Genomic DNA, 20,068 nt, shown 5'->3' on the forward strand with positions numbered 1-20,068 from the left:
CTTTTGTAAGCAATTTGTATTTAACTTAGTTTTTAGAAGAAAAGTGTCACTGTTTTAAGGACACCGACGCAAAGATCTGACGGTCAGCAATATTTTATTACAGATAGAAAACCCTGCTGACTTATCTTTTTCTTGAACGTAACGCTTTTAAAACTCAGCACGACATAACATTTAAGATCGATCGATCTTGCCTTTGTGTTGGAAAATTGATAGAAAATATCAAATATGTATAAAAAATTAAGATCGATAGAAGTTGCTTACTTTTTCATTACTAATTTTTTCACGTCGAAAACTTTACAGAAGTAAAGTTAAATACCCGCGATTTACCGGAATATCCTGCATTTTATATTTTCGTTAACACAAAGCTTGTTCATTAGCTCTTTAAATTTTTAATAAGTTCGCTCATCAAAGCCTTTCTTTTCGCCTCTAAACTATTCGGTTTCGTGACAAACGGGCGCTATTTGGAACGCCTGGCGAACTTCGTGGCGCGATAAAAATTCAATCAGCTGACGAAAATTCTTTTACTTTGCCGCCGCGTCACTTGTCACTAGCCAATCAGCGCTCGCCAATGGAGGAGGAGCGGGCTGATTTGATTGGCGTGGCCGCTTCATGGGGGGTCGTGTTGTTCGCGCAAGGCTATTGCATATCTCAAGCATGCATGGCGGCATGCTACGAGGCTTAGAGGCCACTGAAATTCCCCTTCTTGGAGACTTTTCAACGCTTGCATGAAGAAACAAAATTGTTTGGTCTTTGAGAGGAAGATATCTACTTTCAAGGAAAATCGTTCGCGGAGTCGTGATCGTTTTAGGGAATTGGAAAAGTGCTATGATTTCAATTGTCGTTTTGCGTTTCTAGCTTCTTGACTGCGTTCGACCTGACGCGTTACCGAGTTGCAAAGGCGGAGCATATCTGTTCTGGAAAGTGTGGTGGATTGCTTTGGATTGAATCGACGGGAGAAAACTCCTGGAATCGAAGCAGTGTTTGCAGGATTTGAGTCGAACAGATATGTCTGGTGAGTTGAAATTTGTTTTGTTTGAAACTTGCATACGATGACGTGCTGTACTGTAAATCCGCGTAAACTTCAATTGTATTTCGCTCCTTTACATTCACGCTTTAGTCTTGGTTTACTCCTGCTCTTATACAGCGCCTTTTGTCGATCAGTTCTGTGCAAAATGACTGAGCTACAATACTGCGTATAATTTTCCCTTGCATGGTTTGTATATGTATCAAGCAGCCTGAGGGACGCCATTTTGAGATGGAGTCCAAAGATTGTGGCGCGTTCCAATTTTTAACTATAAAAATCTTGTAAAATCTAACAGATTGTGTAAGAGTACCATGAAAAACTCTTTTAGGCTGTTTTTGTTTATTAGAAAGGGAAAAAATTGACAGGCAGTACCTTTAAATTCGCGAACCTATTGTCGCTTCGCTATCTTTCCTTTAAACAGAACCGCGGCCATTCATGGGCTATGTTGCCAATAACAGTTGATTTTTTATTCGATGGGCGTAACACAAGGCTCAGAAATAAAACGATTGGAATACGAGTGGAAGAAAAAAAAAACATGAAAGCCAAGTACTTCAGGCAAATGTCTTTGGTAGATTGAATACACGAGAAACTTGTGATTCTTAAAACGCGAACAAAGGCACGAACCAATGTTCTAGCGATATGAATAATTACTGCAATGACATAAGATGGCGGATGTACGGTCGGTGGAAAATCGAAAAGGTGATTTCATTTTAAATGCACGACTTTTATTTTGTGTGAGATCTTGGTCTGTTTTTGGCATAAGCTACTCCGCTTTTGTGTATCGCTCGAAGAATGCGCTTGGTTGAAATTTTTCTTCATCCATTTACCGGGCGAAACATCTGCGTTCTTCACGATTTTGTATTATTTATGAATGTTCATTTGTTGTTCCGCTGGAGTTCCTCTGTGGAATAAGCCAGGGTTGAAATCTACAACCTCACGACTTGATGTTATTTCACGTAGCCAATTTATGAGGTTGGCGTTTCGCGCAGCCGTGATCACAATGACTATTTTCAGTGCAAGTTTAAATCGCCATGGCTTCACTTGAATTCAGTTCATTCGTAGTAACTAACGATCATTGATGTGAGCTATCAGCTGAGAGAGCAAAGTCAAGGCCGCGCTTCGTGAAAAAACAACTTTTTCCTTTCGGTAAAATTTAAACTATTTTACTCGATAATACTCCAACAGCTCGGCTACGCCTTGCAGAGAAAACCGCTAGAAATGAAACGATCGCAATTTGTGTTTTAAGCGGTGTTTCCATCTGCGTTTTCCTTATTTTCATATCTCTTTTCTAATCACTGTTTTTCTTTTCCTTTCCAGGACGAACTAAACGAGGCCCCGGCAGACCAAGAATCACGGAAACTCTAGTAAGTACCGACGCCGTTTTATTTCAGTGAAAAGAAGGTTACAAGGTTAAATCTCAGCGTCTTTATCCGCACATTCGACAGCTTTAATCACGAGTTGAGTTTCTCATAAATGAGTCTTTTGTTCAGGTCCAAACATTTCCCAAGCACTTCCATTACTGCTCGAATTTCAACATTTGTGCGTTGCTTATCGACAAGAGAAGGAAATTGGTTAGACTTCTCTATATAACCAATATTTATAGGGTGTAGTAAAATTGAATTCCACTCTTCAATGAGACCGTGAGGGTAAATAGTGGTAGCTTTGCTTTTTTTTTTTCTCAACAACGAAATGTTATGTGATGCTATTTATTATGATTGGAAGGCTTTTATATTTGAAACGGAAAATTTGAGTGAGATCTTCTCTACTGCTAACAGAGTTTGCTTTTTTGGATCCCCCTATACTAGTGTCTGTGTAAATCGATTTTCTTTGGTGAGCTCTCATTTTAAAACTTATGTTGTTACTCTTATCAATTTGAGAAACAACAAGTGGAACATTACATGTAAGTTGCTGTTCCAATAGCTGAAGGAACAGATCAATATATAAGAAAGCATTTTGTGTCTTAACTATCACTTTAAATTATAAAGTCCAACTGCTGGTTTTGGCATACACTATCGTAACGTTTTGACATTTGTAAATTTCTTTGCAAGGATCGCAGTGTCATAGCTCGTGAAGGAAGTATCACGGATGTCAAAATCTTTGACTACTGTTTGTTGATTTGGTTGATTGAAAAAGTGATTATATTTTTCGTGTACCAATCATAAGTGAGTCTGTGTATAGTTCTATGTTTGCATCCTAGCATTTGGTTTGTTTCCTTCTCTTTGTCAAATAAGGAAGGACTGCAATCTGGTGTACAGGAAGCTTAGAGGAAGTAAATGTTTAGCATTTAAAGTTCTAAGTATTTGCTAAAACATGTAATTACTGTTTTCAAAGTAACAAACTAGAAACTTTGGATCTGCAACAAGTTTTTTTCATTCATAAGTTGCTTTTTGAACATTTTATTTACAGAGTAAAGTTTTATATTCTGAAACAGATATACAATGTAATTTAAACTTCAACATATGGCAATTTAACCGTCTTAGCAATGTTGTTTTCATAGTAAGGAATTGACTTCATTGACTACCTTTAAATTGTGAGATGGTTGAAAATTATGATGCAGCTACAATCTTTTAGTGTTTCCTCTCATATAGCTATATAAACATTTGCCATGTTTTCATGCACTTTGTTTATGAATGCTTGGACCATCCTTTAGATTGGCGTATTAAACAGAGTGTCCACTGTATTTAAATTCAATTCAACAAACAGAGTTATATATAGCTTTTTGTATTATACAGGTATTTCTATTTATAGACATCCTTTCCAACATTGTATTATAGGCATCTTCAAAGTGACAGAATTAAGGAACTTGTAATCTTAAACTGTGGTTGATTAGTGTAGTATTTTAAAGTCCTAAAGCACAATGCAATGATGAAATAGCCACAATTTGAATTATGGAGTGTGCGTAGAAAATCAAATGTTAGAAGAAAATTTTGCACAAAGAAACCAAATTTAACTTGTTTCCTTGATCTTAAACCTAATACTGCTATAAAATTCAGTGATAGAACATTTTCATTAATTTAAGATCAGTAGACCTTTTGTTCACCTCTTATTAAGTGTCATAAAAGAAACAAAGGCTTAAAATAGGTTTGATATATTGAAATCTTCAAAACAAAAGTTTCTGACAACTCAATTTTGTAATCAGTCCATTATGATATTGGATACATAAAAGTATGTATTTTTACTGCAGTTTTTTAACGTATTTTTCAGTGACAAACAAAGAACAATTGATAGATTAGTTGTTTATTTATTATGTATAACTGTCTTACATATACACTACACATTGAAAATGAGTTGTTACAACCTTGAAGAGTTGACTTTCATAACACGAAGGCACATGGTACACTTCATTCAGTCACAGATCTCCATTCTTTTTCCAATTTATCTTAAATAATTACTGGTCAATGAGGTGATTCATAATGTATTGACTATTTTCAACAAACCAATTCTGAAGAATTATGTTCAAGCTCTATAATATAGGGAGACCAGGTTTAATTGCCCGGGCAAGTCAATTTTGTTCTTGAGCAAGTGAAAATATAAGTTTTGTGGCCTGCTAGACACTCTTGAAAGTGCGAGTCCAAGAATTTAGTCTGAGAATTTAGCATCTTGTGAGTCTGAGTGAAGGCAAAAAATATTTTAGAAATATTCATATGGTTAATAATCAACACCATTAGCCTAATGGGCTTTGTTCCAGCCCTAAAATATGAAAGTGGTTTGGGTTATCAGGGATGTAGAATAAAGCCAGAAGTCGGGTAAAATACCCATCTGTTGCATGAATTTCACTGCATATGAAGACTTGGAAATGAGAAATTTGGGTAGGTTTTGAAGATCTTACTTGAATAATACCCACCTATAGCAAAGAAATTTTCATCCAGGTCGTATCCTAGCTATATTCCTGGTTCGGGTTATACCTTGCTCATGTTGTGTTGATTGTTACCTTCAGCACTCCCTGAGTCCATACCCAAGTTCACCATTAACACCAGATTCAGAAGAGGGATTCTTGATGAATGTCAGAGAAGAGAGTAGATCCACAAGGGTGCGAAACAGACCGAAGCCTCAGCCTGCAAAGAAGACAAGAGTCAATGCTCAAAGGTACGGTAGTGCTCTTCATAAGTATATCTAAACCTGTTTGTGTAAGTTGTATTGCTTCAAGTTTGCTATCAAGTTCATTTCTTTAACTTTTTAAAGGATCCATGTCATGATAATTCTAGATAATTTTTCTGATTAATTTTTAATCCAAGTAAACTCAAAATAATAGTTTCCTAAGGTAGAAAAAGACCAACGGAGTAAGAAAAACAAGACAATAAACCAGGATGGTTTTGATTGATGAAGATTGAGACAGATTATGAACAACAATTTTGAAAAACTTTCCAATTTTTCCAACATCATTGTCCATAAGTTAGCTCTTTTAATGATGAATATAAGTTGTTTTAGTTTTCCAGGTTATACCACTAGTTTTTTTTTATATTTTTTTTTTTTTTTTTTTTGTTGTTTTTTTTTTTAGACCATTTTACGGCTTTCAAAGTTGTATATAAAATTATATTTTAACTGGATTAAAATCTACCAACACTGCTGAAAAGAATGTTGATCGAACATTGAATACGAGACATTGAAAAGTAAAAAGTAACTGTAATCTGGTTTGAAAAACAGTACAGTACTACATTTGTTTATGTCATTGGGGATGATAATAATAGTCGGAGGGCGGAAAAAATAACTACCTGAGGACTTTATTTTTTCAGCTAAAAGACTGTGTCTGGTTAGATCTTTCTTTTAATGTGACCCAAATTTTTTGCCTGTGATCATCAAGAAAATTCCGCCTGTTGGAAATCTTAGCTACATCCCTGGTCATGCACTTGTTCAAATATATTTAAAAACAATGGCTAAATTTTATTGAGATTTACGTGTGCAAATTGACAGAAAAATGTAGCTGTTAAACATTAATTTGAAAAGAGCATTTCCTACTAATCTACATAATCTGACCTTGGCATAGACTAGTAAGTTCCACAGCTTTTGTATAGTTCCCATGGACGTTCTGTTGTTTATTTGTAAATGAATTTTGCATTAAGTGGTAATGAGACAGTTGTGTTTAAGGAAATGCAAATTTCATTTCAGTAGTACTTTTATGAAACTACATGTATTTAACTAATTAATTCCTCCCATAAATGCAATTAAATATGGCATGAATATTAAGCACTCTGCACAGCTTCCGTAATTTAGAAGATTAATTTGACTACAGTGCATCTTTGTATAATAATGTACAAGAATACCGTAACTGGAAATAGAGGATGGAAAGGCATTTACTTTGTGAGAAGAAGGGGATTCCCACCATTATTTATCAAGAAATTGTTTGGGTTAGATGATGCAGATGTTTTACAAAACGTCATGCATGACTGACAGTGAATAATTTTTAGTCTCATTTTAAAAGGGATTTGACCATCTTTAAATAGAAACCTGACATGTAAATTAATTTAGGTAAAGGATAAATTCTAAAATAAGTGTTTGCTGATCAACTTTCTTTTTTGTTAATTTTGAGCTGTGCTGGCCCTGTATTTAATTAATATTGTAACAAGTTGTTTATTAATTGATCTTCATCATTCACTGGTTATTTTTTCTTTCATTATTGTAATTGTCTTTGAATTGATGATAATCTAATTTCCCCCCACTTGACCTTGTCTGATCATGTTGTTTTGTGTGCCCTTTCATTTTCAGTAAGTTGAAATCTCCTATCAAAGCTTCACCAATTGGTTCCTGCACAGAAAGTAATCGTGAGAACCATGATATAAGTACAGAACATGAACATTTGATGGTAAGTGAGCTATACAGTACACAATGTAATGCAATAAAAAATGTTATGTGTAAAAACTAGACAGTGAGATTTTTTTGTATGTATCTACAGCTGTAAACCTGCGGACATGTAGTTGCTATTTGGACATAATATCACTGTAGTTTGCATAAAATTTAAGGGATGTAACCCTGTTATCTAACATTAGGATGGACTTTATCTCAGTTTCTTTGAAATTTGCACATCAAAAAATACATTTAAAAATTGTAGAGGCCCATCAAGATGAAGGAACTTGATAGGGTTGTTTTTTGTTCAGATTATTTTTTGTTTGTGACATTGAATAAATGTTTTATACATTCTTCCTTCAAATATCTTCAAGGATAATTTTACGATCATATAAATAACACAAATTCCTGTCATATTGTGTCTTTCCTAACAGGAGATGTCACCCTACTCTATGCCTCTGGACGGGTCAGGCCAACCACTGTATGACCATTTGACATCAAACAGCTTTGGAGTTGCAAAACGACCATCAACAGACCCAGATGATGAGCTGTAAGTATTGGTTTATATTTGATGTGGTTTAATTTATCTTTGGTTAAAAATTTTTTAAACCAGTTTGATTTTTACCCTGTTTAGTTTCAGATTATGATAATGGATATGAGACAATGAAAAATATAAATTAAACTGGTTTGAAAAATGTTAAACCACAACATATACTTTGCCATTTTATCTTATCTGATAATTTTGCAGCTTGCTGATGGTTGATAAGTTGTTAGAATTAAAAAAAAAGTTGTCAAGTGGCATAGTTTTGTTCTCATTAGTATCTCTGATTAAGTGGTCTTAAGCTTCCAACTTAGAAATAGAAATTGAGCCTGTATGTTTACACAGCTTGATACAATCACTAGTTTGTGTTTGGGATACATTGTAAATTCATATGAATCCAAGTTGTTCTATAAGTGATGGTTGTCCGGTCTGTATGAATCAAGTTGTTTATAAGTATGGTTTTGTCAAAAACTTAAGTGTCCACTCAAACTCACTCAACTCTGCAAGGCTGTGTAAGCATTATAAAGCACCAGTTTTCTGTCTGTTGAAAAATGGAGAAAGAAATGTAATGTGACAATGGGTATTTTGTAACCATGATTACACATCTGCATACATCTGCACAGAGTAGACTGCATTATTATATTTAACCAACATTGTGTAAAGCATACTGCATATTCTTCATATCCTAACCCAACTTTTTTTGTCTGATGACACCTCTTTTTAACAGGGCAAGAAACAAAGTTTGTTCATTCTGTAATTGTGGGGTGGAGAAACGCATGTTTCACGGCAAACTCCAGAGATATGCACCTACACCAGGATTCAACCCCGTGAAAAAGCTTCAAAACAGACACAGGCAGAATAGTGGCTGCGACCCTTATAGAGACAGATTAGACTTGGATCCTTGTGATTCAGCACAGTTTGTTGAAGATCACCCAGAGCCGCAGCCTATTGTAACTCGCCGTGGGCCTGGTAGACCACCTGGGCGTGGCCGGCGGAAGGGAAATGTTGTCGTGGGTTTACCTTTAAGAACTGGTAACATTGACCTGACAGTCGATAAGACAACCTATGGGACTGTGAAGGAGAAAGAGCTGAGTGATGTGTTTGAGGAAGATGGTTACACATGGGCTCATCACTGCTGTGCGGCATGGTCAGAAGGAGTCAGCCAAACTGATTCTTATGATTTAATCAATGTTGATAAGGCTGTCGTCAAGGCTTTGTCAGAGGTATGAGATTTTGCTCTTTGTTTTTTGTTTATTCATTACTCTTTTGATACTTGAAACTCAAAACTTGATTTTTTTATCTCGAAATTCGAGTCACTTGAGCTTCAAAATGTGAGGTTTGAGTTACGAGGATCAAGTTGAGACTGTCAACTTAATTTTAAACGGTACTGTGTTTTTCATTTGTTAAGGGAAATAAATTAATATGATGATGTACACGTTATACGTTGGTAGACAAGAAGCTACCTGTAGTTTTTGAGTGAGTGTGTAATTAGTGAGGTGTAGAGTAGAAACCCAGATTGACTGGAAACTTTCCTTGTCTTATTTGGTCTTTTTACATGTTATGTTGCATCATAATTTTTGTACACCTCAACTAATCCAGCAAAAGTCTTTCCACAATGCAGTGGCTGTTTCCTTGTACTCTGAACTTCCTATTCATGCATGTAAAAACTGTATAATTGCATTTGTTAATTTTACATGTAGATTTGTCACAAACTTGCTTTGAATACTAACTTTGTCCTTTCATTTTGTAGCGATGTAATCATTGCAATCGATTTGGTGCAAGTGTTGTTTGTCAAATCCCACGGTGTGGCAAAACTTATCATTATCCCTGTGCAGCGAGCAGTGGTTCTTTTCAGGTTTGTTCTGTTTCCTTCAGTATTAGATAGAGACTGAAATCATTTTCTCAAGATTGTAACTTTTGTAATTTTCAACTTATAGTGGAGATATAATTTTCAACTTATATCTTGCAACAGTGTCCTAATAGGGCTTGCTGTAAACAAAAGAACACATTGTTTAAAATACAAAACGTAATCATGCTTTAAACGCTTTTGGTCTGATTGTGACAAATCAGCATCTGATTTTTCTTAATATTATTATTTTAAATGAATTGCCTTGTATATACTTGAATTCTCCCAAGTTGGTCTAAAAGTAAAGAGAAATTCTGTTGACATTGTGAAGTGTTATGCTTGATAGAGGACTGGTGGTTCAAACTGAGCTGTGTTTTCTAATAAGCATGTTGTGTGGAGTAAATATTTGGGTTCTTACTTTCATGTTTGTAAAACCACTCACAACCTTTCTGTCTCTTTTACAGGACATTAAATCCATGACCATGTTGTGCCCAGATCATTTGGAAGATGCAGGACGTCTTGGTAAAGATTGAATTGTTACATTACTCTTTGTGCAAGAATGTGTTCGTCAAACTGTTGATGATTTTCCTTGAAATTTAAAATGACTCTATCTTACCTAGAACATTTTCTTCTTGCTTACTTATGGAGACTTGTTAATATTGATGATAGATTTTTGCGTGTAAGATTAATTTATTCTATCGCAATTACATTGAATATCATCCAGGGCAACAAATATTATTTCCATGAAGTTTATAATCCTGTATTTTCTGTTTTTCAGCGGCCAATGAAGCAGAGTGTGTCCTCTGTGGGGAAGCTAAAGATTTTGCTGAACAGATATTCTGCACAAGCTGTGGCCGTCACTACCATGGCCGCTGCTTGGAGCCATCTGTTGATTTGACATCGCTCATCAGAATGGGCTGGCAGTGCCCAGACTGTAAAGTGTGTCAGGGTTGCAGGTTGGTATTTTGATTGAACATGCAACTGTTTGTTCACCACTTGTTTGTGTTGTTGAACACTGTTAAGCAGATTCACAAAAAGACAAGTTGATTTTTAATATTTACCTCTAACATTAAACTTTGTAGGCAACCTGGTGATGATAATAGAATGTTAGTTTGTGACTTGTGTGACACTGGGTATCACACCTACTGTTTGGACCCACCTATGAGTACCATACCCAAGACAGGCTGGAAATGTCTGGTAAGTGCCTGTCATACTCTGCAAGTAATCAACTTCATATGCAATCTAGTATATAGGTTATGAGGGTCAAGAATGTGTGGAGATTAGTTGGAGTAATTGATTTGTTGATATTAATGCTCGACATGCCAGGCTATATGGTGTCATGCTGTTGTGAGGCCTCGTGGAATACCTGACTTGTCCTTGTGCTGTCTTTTGATTTTTTAAAAATTGGAAATTACCTTGTGTGTTCTGTAAAAATTGAACAGTGAAGTAACACTATTTTTAGGCTCAATGTGTATTTTCACAATCAAAAACAAAGCACAACAAACATGTATGCACTGATCTTTCTCACAACTTTGTTGTAAGACGTCTCTAGTCAACAGAACAATTTTGATAAGCATGAGAAATAGCACCGTTCTGCCCCATGAAAGATTTTATTCTTAGGGAAGCTTCGTTATTTCAAACTCGTGTAGTAAACAAAATTGATCATTTTTCCCAGGGCTGCCGTCGATGTGAAGACTGTGGTTCAAATACTCCTGGAGGGGGACCTACTTCTCGCTGGCACCACAACTTCTCTGTGTGTGACAGTTGTTATCAACAGCGCAACAAGGGTCTGTTTTGCCCACTGTGTGGAAGGGCTTACAGACAGTTCACTGATGTTGCCATGGTGCAGTGTCTTTCCTGTGAGAAGTGGGTCCACGCTAGCTGTGATAACATCGACAAGGACGAATATCAGAAGTACAACTCCAAAGATCTTCCATACTTCTGCCCCACCTGCAAGCCAAAGAAGGGTTCTCTGCAACTTCTGGTAAGCAGTTGTTCATTTTAGTAACTTTTTTGTTTGATTTGTAATATCTTCTCATTGTGGCTATCCCCCATTTACTTCCCCCAACTCAGTTACAGACAACATCGACAACACTCCTAAACCAATTTCAGTTTTCATTGCTATCCATTTACATCTTAACAGGCTCTTTCCTGTTTTTTTTTTTTTTGTAAGATACATGTCTGCATCATGCCAAGTGGCCCATACTGCCAGAGCTTATCTCCGTTTCTCTAGCATGTACTCTACCCTGGCTGGGATGCTTGTCCATAGCAGGGTCCCTCCATTAACTCGCCATTACCCATTTATACACCTGGGTGGAGAGAGTAAAGTGTGTTGCCTAAGAACACAACACTGTGACCCTGGAAAGGGATCAGATCCAGACTGTTCGATTTAGAGTCGAGTACACTAACTATTGTGTCCACTGTGTCCGTAATCAATAATTCAAATTGAATTCAGATAAGATAGTTCAAGCCATGTGTTTTTTAGAAAATAATAATACTAATTCATATTGTGTTTTCAGGACAAGAATCATGGACTTGAGCTTGGATTTAATGAACGGCATAATGACATGGACATGAACTTGGACGGGCCTCCAGAAGAAGACAAGCGCACACTAACAATAGCTGCAGGTCGCATGAGCCCTTGCAACATGGATGAGGACCTTCTTCTGGATTCCCACCCTGATGACTTAAACATGCTGCGTCATTTTGATCCTGTTCTTGATGTTACCGATACTGAAACCATTCCGATGCCAAACCTTGATAACATTGAGCCTGAGAAGTTGCCCTTGAGTGAGAAATTACCACTGGATGAGGAAATGGAAGTTGTTGTTAAACCTGATCATGAATTGGATATGTTATCATCTGGTGCCAGTCTTTCAGAGCCATGCTCATTGCCATCATTTTCCGTTGCTAGCCAGTTGATGGACAGACATCTATCAGTCCCAAAAGCTCCTGCCCCCAGCTACTATCAGCCTCGCAACTCACTGATTACACCTCCAAAGATATCTGGAAAGAGAAAGCTGACTAACAAAATTAAGGTTTGTTTTTTTTTACTTGTTGAATGTTGTGCCATCAACCCTTCCTCTTCATTAAGTGGAATACCTTCAATGTAACTGTTTCACGTAGCATATGGGTGTGGTCAGAATGACATCTGAGATGGACAACTGACAGCTGTCTGTTTATTGGATGTGCCCTTAAGAACATTTTTTGACAGTGGTGGTTTTCTGGTGAAACAGTGTCCTTCCCAAGGTCGTCTAAGAGCAGAGTACAGATCCCCAGTCTTGATTCACTGAAAAATTTGTTTTTCCTACCTTCAAACAATTGTCACATTTATTTCTTGAATAGTGGGAAATACTGGAGGGTGTCACAGTTAATTTTTTTATAAGTGTAAAGACATTTCTACACTACCAATTTAAGGTTCCAGCTAACAATTCTAGTCCATTTAACTAAAATGATATTTTAGAAAGTCAGCTAAATACAAACCAGAATACACTTGTTTATCCTTAAATTTATGTCTTTACTGAATTGATTGTGTACTTTCTCTTGTGCAGTCCAAGTCTGGCGGGACTCCTGCACGCAAGAAATCAAAGCATGGTAAACCAGGCCCAGGTCGTCCACCAAGTAAACTGAAGAGCAAAGCAGCACCTCAGACATCACCTGGAAAAGAGAATGTGGTGAGTTAAAATACAGTATGCAAAACTGTTTTTTGTTGGACATCATGAGGCATTGAAATAAAGACAAGAATGTTGGAGGCTGGGAAGCTGTCACATTACAAATGCTTCAGTTAGAGTGCATCCTAGTTTTTCAATGCTCTTTTGCAAACCACTTTTATCTTATTTGAAGCACACGTTGAACTTTTTTTTCCTAATATTGTTAAATTAGTATGTTTTGATTGGAAAAAAATGTTCTGATTGGGGTTTTCTTTATCTACAGCCCAAGGTTGCCAATACCACAGATCAGACGAGCAAAGAAGATGAATCAGAAAGCCTGCACACAACTCTTGTGCTGTTCTCAGCTAATGATGAATTCACCACTAAGCAAGACATGTGTCTGTGTTGCGGCAGTTTTGGCAAGGGTCCAGAGGGACAGCTGCTCATGTGCTCACAGTGTGGCCAATCTTACCACCCCTACTGCGTTGGTGTCAAGGTAATGACTTTTGTTGAAGATGAAATTAGGAACTCTTTGTAAGGCTGGTTTAGACTGGTGTGTAAGTAAAAAGTGGTACCACTTCCTTTGCTTAAGAGTTTTGTATAAGAAAAAACTAACGCAAGTGCTTGTTCTTACACAGATCAACAAAGTGATCTTGACAAAAGGTTGGCGCTGCCTGGATTGCACTCTCTGCGAGGGCTGTGGTAAAGGAAGTGACGAGGCGCGTCTTCTACTCTGTGACAGCTGTGACATCTCTTATCACACCTACTGCCTTGATCCTCCATTAGGTCATGTTCCGCAGGGCGGATGGAAGTGTAAATGGTGAGTCAGCTACAAATTTGCTGGTCTTTTGTCTGGAAAAAAAAAACTGTTGGCTTAACATGCTGCACTATTGTGTCTGTCAGGTGTGTGTCCTGTTTTGATTGTGGAGCTACTACACCAGGAGCTGGTTGCCAGTGGATGTCAAATTACACCCAGTGTGGTCCGTGTGCCAGTAAAACAATGTGTCCTGTCTGCAAAATCAAGTACAACACCAATGACCTCATGATACAGTGTGCACATTGTGACAGGTATTAATATTTTTTATAAATATTCTTTAGTACACCACATAGCCTCTGGTGTTATGGTCTGGATGGAACATGCGTGTAGAGATAGGACTTACAGAAACAATAACAGACATGCACTCAGGCCCTTAGACCTGGGTGGAGCATAGGCCATTGATGACTTCTGCCCTTCATCTGCTTCCGTCCTGGGCTAGCATTCTTAGTGTGATCCTCATTTCAGCCTCTTCACCCCTTTGCCAGTCTGAGTTCTTTGGAGGATGCCTCCTTTTACCCAGAATAACAACAACAACAACAACAGCAACAAAATGTGATTTCTTTTCATCTCATAATTAACACATTAGACTGACCATCAAACAGCTAAGCTTATCTTAGAAGTTCAGCATAAAGATATGTATTTGTAAGTTGATAAAATTGTAAGAATCTGAAATATTGTGCATTGTTTTTTGTCTTAGATGGCTCCATGGCTCATGTGATGGTCTTGTGAATGAGGAAGAACTAGATCGAGCAGCAGAATATGGATATCACTGTTTGTATTGTCGACCAAAGACCAAGCGCACACTTGTTGGTGCCAGTGGTATGTCTTGTAGAACTCCATCTGCTTCACAACCTTTCCTCTCCTTCTTATCTTCTGCTGGAACTAATACTCTGCACGGTTAGTAAGTACATTGCTGTGCACCCCTCAAAAATACCCTCCACAATGCAGCTAGCTAAAAAAGAAGACTGCTAAACTTATAAGAGAACACTGAAACCCACAGATTTGCTTCCAAAATTGCCAGGCAACTGTGAACAGTTAACAGTTCAATAACTATTAATGTTTTCCCTTGAAACCAGTAAAAACAAATTTTACAGAGGAAATGACAAGAGCTTAAACACTTTGTTATTGAGCAAATTGACAAATAAACTACAGGTTTTTGTTTTTCTCTCTTACTGCCTTTGCTAATTGTTATAAAAGAACTTAATGTGAAATTCGTGTAAGCAAGATGCATCATGTACAGTTTTAAGCACTTTTAACCTGTAGTAAGTTTTTTTATCCCTTTTTCTTCTTAGAACATTCTAGCAACTGATTCATTAGTTAAAGTTGTCTACATGTTGTATGTACACAACTGTAAAAATGTTCTAGAAATTTTCTCTCATCATTGTTATTTTGATACTTTATAAACCACAAAGACACACTAGGTTCTATAAATTTATATCACACTTTGCATAGGCTGCACAAGTTTGCTGATGTGGAGGGTGTTGAAACTAAATCTGTTCTTCTGTTCTTTTATTCTGACCTTGCTTTTTTTTGTTGTGTTCATTCTTCTTCTTGACCAATGGACCTCATTTCTGGCTGAATTTTACTTATCTGTAGCATTTCGTCTTTGTTTTGACTTGTACCTTTATTTATTTTAACTTGCAGCACGTCACATTCATATTTATGTTAGACTAGTTTACATGTATTTCACCACCAAACCTCACTTTGAAAGTTCAAATCTTAAACGTTCCCATCAGTGAGTTCCCAAAGCAGAATATGACATTCAGAGCTTGTACTTAGCAAGCCTACAGTAGGATTCACTAGCATCATGGATACTTTCACTGGAAAACGTAAGATTATTCTGAAGTGAGAAAGAGAACATTGTGAAAGTTACGGACACCATGTCCTACTCAGAAACTTTACAGATTCCTTTATTGTGCATGTTACTTCATTAAATACTGTGCTACAGTTGTCTTGCTGTCTGTTTCACAGGTCCCCCTTCACCAAAGGCTACAGCTTTGCATCACTACAGGCCTCAGTCTTTGCATGATAGTAATAACCATCAGCCAAATGGAAAACCATTACATCCTTGCCAGCGGGTAAACAACAACTTAGTAGAAGTGAAGTTATCCAACCACTTCAACAAACTGCAGATGACGACATCTCTTCCTGGTAACAATATTGAACTGACTGAGTCTGGAGTGCGGCACATGAACAGGTTGAAGTTACCACCTGGAAGCAACAGGAGGCGTGTGGTTAAGAGCAAGGTGAAGCCCAAGAAGTTTGGTATGCCAAGCAGTCCTATCAAGAGAAACAGCTTTACTGACCACTTGCAAGACAGAGATGCCATTTTCAACCGGGCCTTTGTTGAAGATGGTAACACTAACATGACAAATGATCTGGATAGCCTTAAAAACCAAACATCTTTTGCTCCTTCTAAGGTGAGCAGGCCCAGGCAATCCAATGCGGGACGTCCAGGTGTTGGTGGCTTTGTGTTACGTGGGCGTGGCTCAGGAGGAAGGAGGTTTGTTGGTCGTGGTGCACGCGGAAGCGTTAAGAGGAAAGGCCCCGGATTCCCTGTTTCAGCACGTGGACCATCTCACTTCAACAATCTGGGAAGTCACTTACCACAGGTATGTGTTCTACTTTGCTTCACCTGAAATTTTTCATTAAGTACCACTGACTGATTTGTTAGACAGTAGGCTGTAGAGATATTTATTTCGGTGAAGATTTGCAAGGGAGTGCATGAGTGCTCTGCTTTGAAGATTTTCATGTAAATGTAGAAGACTGTTGTGACTATGCAGCACTAACGTACCATTTATATTGTGGCAAGTAACAGCTAAAACTTTAAGCAAGAAAATTTTTTAAATTTAAATTCATCATATGGTTGAATGGACCGTGATTGTTATGTGGTTGAAAATATGTACAGTGTTGTTGTTGTACGTTTAAATCCCTTAACCAAACACTGTTAAAAACAAACTCAAATTATAAAAAAATAAAACTTAAGGTAAAAGCGTTTTCGATCGAGTGTTCGAACTCATCATGAGTGATCGAACTCGAGATGATCGAAAACGTTTAGCATCAATTTTAACAGCTTTTACCTTAAGTTTTATTTTTAACCTTTTATCGGCGAAATGTATATAAACTCAAATTATGTTTCTTGTTGGTATGTACAGCAAAGCTATCCTCATGGATTGAACAGTCCAGCCTTTGGTACTAAGCAGTCTTCATTCAACCAGTTAGAGGCATCAATAAATCAAGGAAGTAATGACAGTTGGGCTGATAGCAGTGATGAGACTGGCCTGCATGAGTCATATCCCAAGTGGATGCAGGTAGGGCTACTTTCTGTTACAGCATTACCTTCGCCATAAAAATATTAGTTTGTTAACACTGTACATGTATAATTTACAGTAGATCTGAAGTTATGCTACAAGACAGATATTGAGTCTTACATACATGTGCTCATAGCAAACAATTTTATTTTAGGAGGCATTTTTTGGCAAAGATCTGTTGGACACATTGGGTGGAGAGAAAAGATCAAGGCATGGTGGTAAGACACCATCAACGCCTTCTGAAGATGAAGATAGAGCAAACCAAGACCCCTTTGCTTCAAGACAAGGTCTCATGCACCAAGAAAGACAACAAGCTCTATTTGCTGGGTCAGGACAAGTCCCCTATCCAATGGTGGCAGGTGAAGAAAGGCAGCATCCTCAACATGCAAACCAGGCCCTTCAACAGGCAGGATATATAAGAGGCAACCATTCCTTGGCACGAAAACAACACTCTGATTTGCGGTTAAGTGGACATGAAAAGTAAGAACTGTAGTAATATCTTAGGATTGTGAACCCTTTCTGGTAATTTAAACACTTTCATTCAAAAGAGTTCCTAAGTTAAAAATTTTTGAAATGTCATTTTTCACATTTTTAAAATATTCTTAAAATTGCCCATTGGCCATTTACTTAACCTGACTGAGTAGACCAAGTCTTTCCTTTCTATGAGTAATAACATTTACTCGGAAAACTCTAGCTAGTAGTATAATAAAGTGTTTTATTTCTCTATGTTTTTGTAATCAAGTATGTTTTTTGTTAGCTGGCAACCATCTGCTGGAACAGATCCATTCCCACCACACGCCCTCAGCCTGACAGAAGATGTTCCCAATCCTGATGCCTTGTACAGCTCACTGGACATGCTTACTGATGACTTACCTGGAACTCAGAATGATTCACACTCAACAAACAAAGGTTAGAATGCTGTTCATGTCATGCCCATTTCCTGTACGCCCATTTTTCATTTCCTGTACCAACCCATTGGGTTTTTGTGCTCTGAATACTTCAGTGAATTGTCTATTATTAATGCTGTGAGGAATGATTAACAAAATCTGACTAGCAGCTATAGAGCAAACCTATCTTTCTTCTGCTGTGACTAGTCAAAAAGCCCCAGTCAAGCACAGTACTTACATGCAGCCACCTAAGAGATCTTTTTGTGTTCCTACAGTACTTGCACAGCCAGCCTCCCAACGTGCTCAAGCTGCACCCGCCTCCCAAGCACATGTCCCTACAGGAGCATCTACATGGAATCAAGCACAGGCTCGTCCACAGGGAAATGACCTTGATATTCTTTGCAATCCAGGAGATGTCTTACCTCATGTTGATGGCCAAGAAGTAGAAGAAATCTTCCTTGATATTGAGAGAGAAATGAGCAACAGTGTGTTAAACTTCCTGGATTCTGAAATAGACCACAACGTGCCCAACCCCCAAGAGCAGTTTCCTCAACAGAGTGCCAACCCTGTGTCAAGTCATGGTGTAGGATATCAATCTGGTCATCCTGTTAGTGCTTATGGCCACGCCACTGTCAACCAGGCATTCAACTCTGGTGCTCCACACTTTCCAGGTGTCACTGGAGGACCTGTTTATCAACAGGGACCTCAAAATCACATGGATGGATTCTCCAATTCTGTTGTACCCGGTCAACTTGGTTTCAGTCAGAACAGTGCATTTCCGAGAGGAAGTGAATTTGATCTGGATGATCTGCCAAAGGGAAGACGCAGACCTCCAAGTCCTCGAGTAGACCCGCTGAAACAGCAACAGAAGTGGGAAGAAGACGAGAAGCTTGGTGCCATGGCAACTATATCACCAGTTCTTTATGCTAACTTGGAGCATGTTAACCTGAAACAGGAATATCCAGGTAAGGCAATTACTACAGGAGAATTAATGGGAGACTGGCCTTGGGTTTCTCACTGGGCACCTTCATCTGGAACATAGAAAAGTTTCAATATTTCATTATAACCTACTGTACTGAAGGTTGCTGTAGGATGTAACCTTTTTACTTCCTGTGTAAATCGTTAGTCAATAATTATTGCAGTTGTAGCGTTTTTGTCTGGATTAATTCAACTGCACTTTGTGACCATTTCAATGATAAATATTTTGCACAGTAAAGTTTGGAATTTTTTGTCAATTTTGAATTTAATTAATGATATTGCAAGCAGTGAGGTGGGGAGCTCAAGAAAACGACAGCAACTGCATTTATCCATTTGGTGAAAAAAAGCTTCCAATTGCAGTCTGTGAGTGCAACATATCCCCCCCCATTTGTTGGCTTTAAGAATTTGTATTTTCCTGTTCAAACATTTTATTTCATTAAATCTTCTATACCCTGTTAAATATGGCACATTTCAACAAAAACACTGTCATTTTAGTTCTCAACTGTTTGTAACTTTCATGGGTACTGTGATACCAAATCAAAAACTCTGCGATTTGCATTTTGGATATTTGGCTTGTTTCCTGAGAAGAAAAGATGCAATTGTACTTTATTTCTTAGTAGTTTTTAATTATTATAGTAAGTGTGATAATTAATTAATTTATTTGGTGGAACATCTTTCAGACTGGCCTAACAGATACAGAGCCATAGCAAGATTGTGGCGAAAACTGTCAGTTGAGCAAAGGGATCCATATCGGGTAAGGTTACCCTGTTTATGGTGACAACTCTGATTGTATGAACAACAACAGCGTTTCTTGTATGTGGAAAGGTCCTTTGAACATAGAAGAAACTACAATGCCTGTCTTTGTTTGAGCGGCTTGTTGGCTTTATGTACATTTGTTTTCTCTGCATGTTCCCCAACAAATTTAATTTCAACCCTTTTGTGCTTCTCAAAAAGATTGACATTAGGACTTGTAGGTGAAGGCTCTAGTAATTTCTGGTGTGATCTTTCTTTGCAGTTGAAGGCGAGGGACAACCGTGTTAGATTAAAAGATCAAGGGAAAAAGGTAAGTTAACGTGTAAGCTAAGATGCCATTATTGCATTAATCTGCAAACCGTGTTGTAGCTGCTTTAGAATTGGTAGGTAAACTGTGGCTTCCACTGGAGTCTAATTACAAGAATCTAGACAACAGTTCTAGAACAAAGTTTGGTATCAAGCGAAAGGTGTACACTCTGC

General features: G+C 37.6%; 3 protein-coding genes across 5 annotated transcripts in view; 1 reads left to right on the forward strand and 2 right to left on the reverse strand.

Annotated features, from left to right (window-relative positions):
• LOC144661116 (toxin CrTX-A-like) overlaps nucleotides 1-20,068 on the reverse strand; it is a 285,950-nt gene that overhangs the window by 239,171 nt on the left and 26,711 nt on the right. The gene's annotated exons all lie outside the window — the stretch shown is intronic.
• LOC144661103 (uncharacterized) overlaps nucleotides 1-20,068 on the reverse strand; it is a 249,438-nt gene that overhangs the window by 218,196 nt on the left and 11,174 nt on the right. The gene's annotated exons all lie outside the window — the stretch shown is intronic.
• The window catches only part of LOC144661077 (uncharacterized), a 111,890-nt gene continuing 92,475 nt past the window's right edge, over nucleotides 654-20,068 (forward strand). For 2 of the 3 annotated variants that reach the window (XM_078521782.1, XM_078521783.1), the window contains exons 1-24: nucleotides 654-1,012; nucleotides 2,342-2,388; nucleotides 4,962-5,110; nucleotides 6,728-6,824; nucleotides 7,240-7,355; nucleotides 8,074-8,569; nucleotides 9,097-9,201; nucleotides 9,657-9,714; nucleotides 9,971-10,148; nucleotides 10,275-10,389; nucleotides 10,868-11,176; nucleotides 11,712-12,230; nucleotides 12,744-12,866; nucleotides 13,126-13,338; nucleotides 13,481-13,662; nucleotides 13,746-13,910; nucleotides 14,357-14,556; nucleotides 15,631-16,271; nucleotides 16,815-16,970; nucleotides 17,125-17,450; nucleotides 17,728-17,879; nucleotides 18,133-18,822; nucleotides 19,516-19,589; nucleotides 19,851-19,898. In XM_078521782.1, coding sequence (XP_078377908.1) covers nucleotides 1,006-1,012; nucleotides 2,342-2,388; nucleotides 4,962-5,110; nucleotides 6,728-6,824; nucleotides 7,240-7,355; nucleotides 8,074-8,569; nucleotides 9,097-9,201; nucleotides 9,657-9,714; nucleotides 9,971-10,148; nucleotides 10,275-10,389; nucleotides 10,868-11,176; nucleotides 11,712-12,230; nucleotides 12,744-12,866; nucleotides 13,126-13,338; nucleotides 13,481-13,662; nucleotides 13,746-13,910; nucleotides 14,357-14,556; nucleotides 15,631-16,271; nucleotides 16,815-16,970; nucleotides 17,125-17,450; nucleotides 17,728-17,879; nucleotides 18,133-18,822; nucleotides 19,516-19,589; nucleotides 19,851-19,898 — 5,166 coding nt within the window. In that variant the 5' untranslated portion in view covers nucleotides 654-1,005. The remainder of the gene's footprint in view (nucleotides 1,013-2,341; nucleotides 2,389-4,961; nucleotides 5,111-6,727; nucleotides 6,825-7,239; nucleotides 7,356-8,073; nucleotides 8,570-9,096; nucleotides 9,202-9,656; nucleotides 9,715-9,970; nucleotides 10,149-10,274; nucleotides 10,390-10,867; nucleotides 11,177-11,711; nucleotides 12,231-12,743; nucleotides 12,867-13,125; nucleotides 13,339-13,480; nucleotides 13,663-13,745; nucleotides 13,911-14,356; nucleotides 14,557-15,630; nucleotides 16,272-16,814; nucleotides 16,971-17,124; nucleotides 17,451-17,727; nucleotides 17,880-18,132; nucleotides 18,823-19,515; nucleotides 19,590-19,850; nucleotides 19,899-20,068) is intronic. The other variant, XM_078521784.1, reaches the window with a different exon arrangement.

Source organism: Oculina patagonica, chromosome 7 (genome assembly GCF_052425735.1).
Source record: "Oculina patagonica isolate OP01 chromosome 7, crgOcupat, whole genome shotgun sequence".
In the NCBI taxonomy this organism is placed as follows: domain Eukaryota; kingdom Metazoa; phylum Cnidaria; class Anthozoa; order Scleractinia; family Oculinidae; genus Oculina; species Oculina patagonica.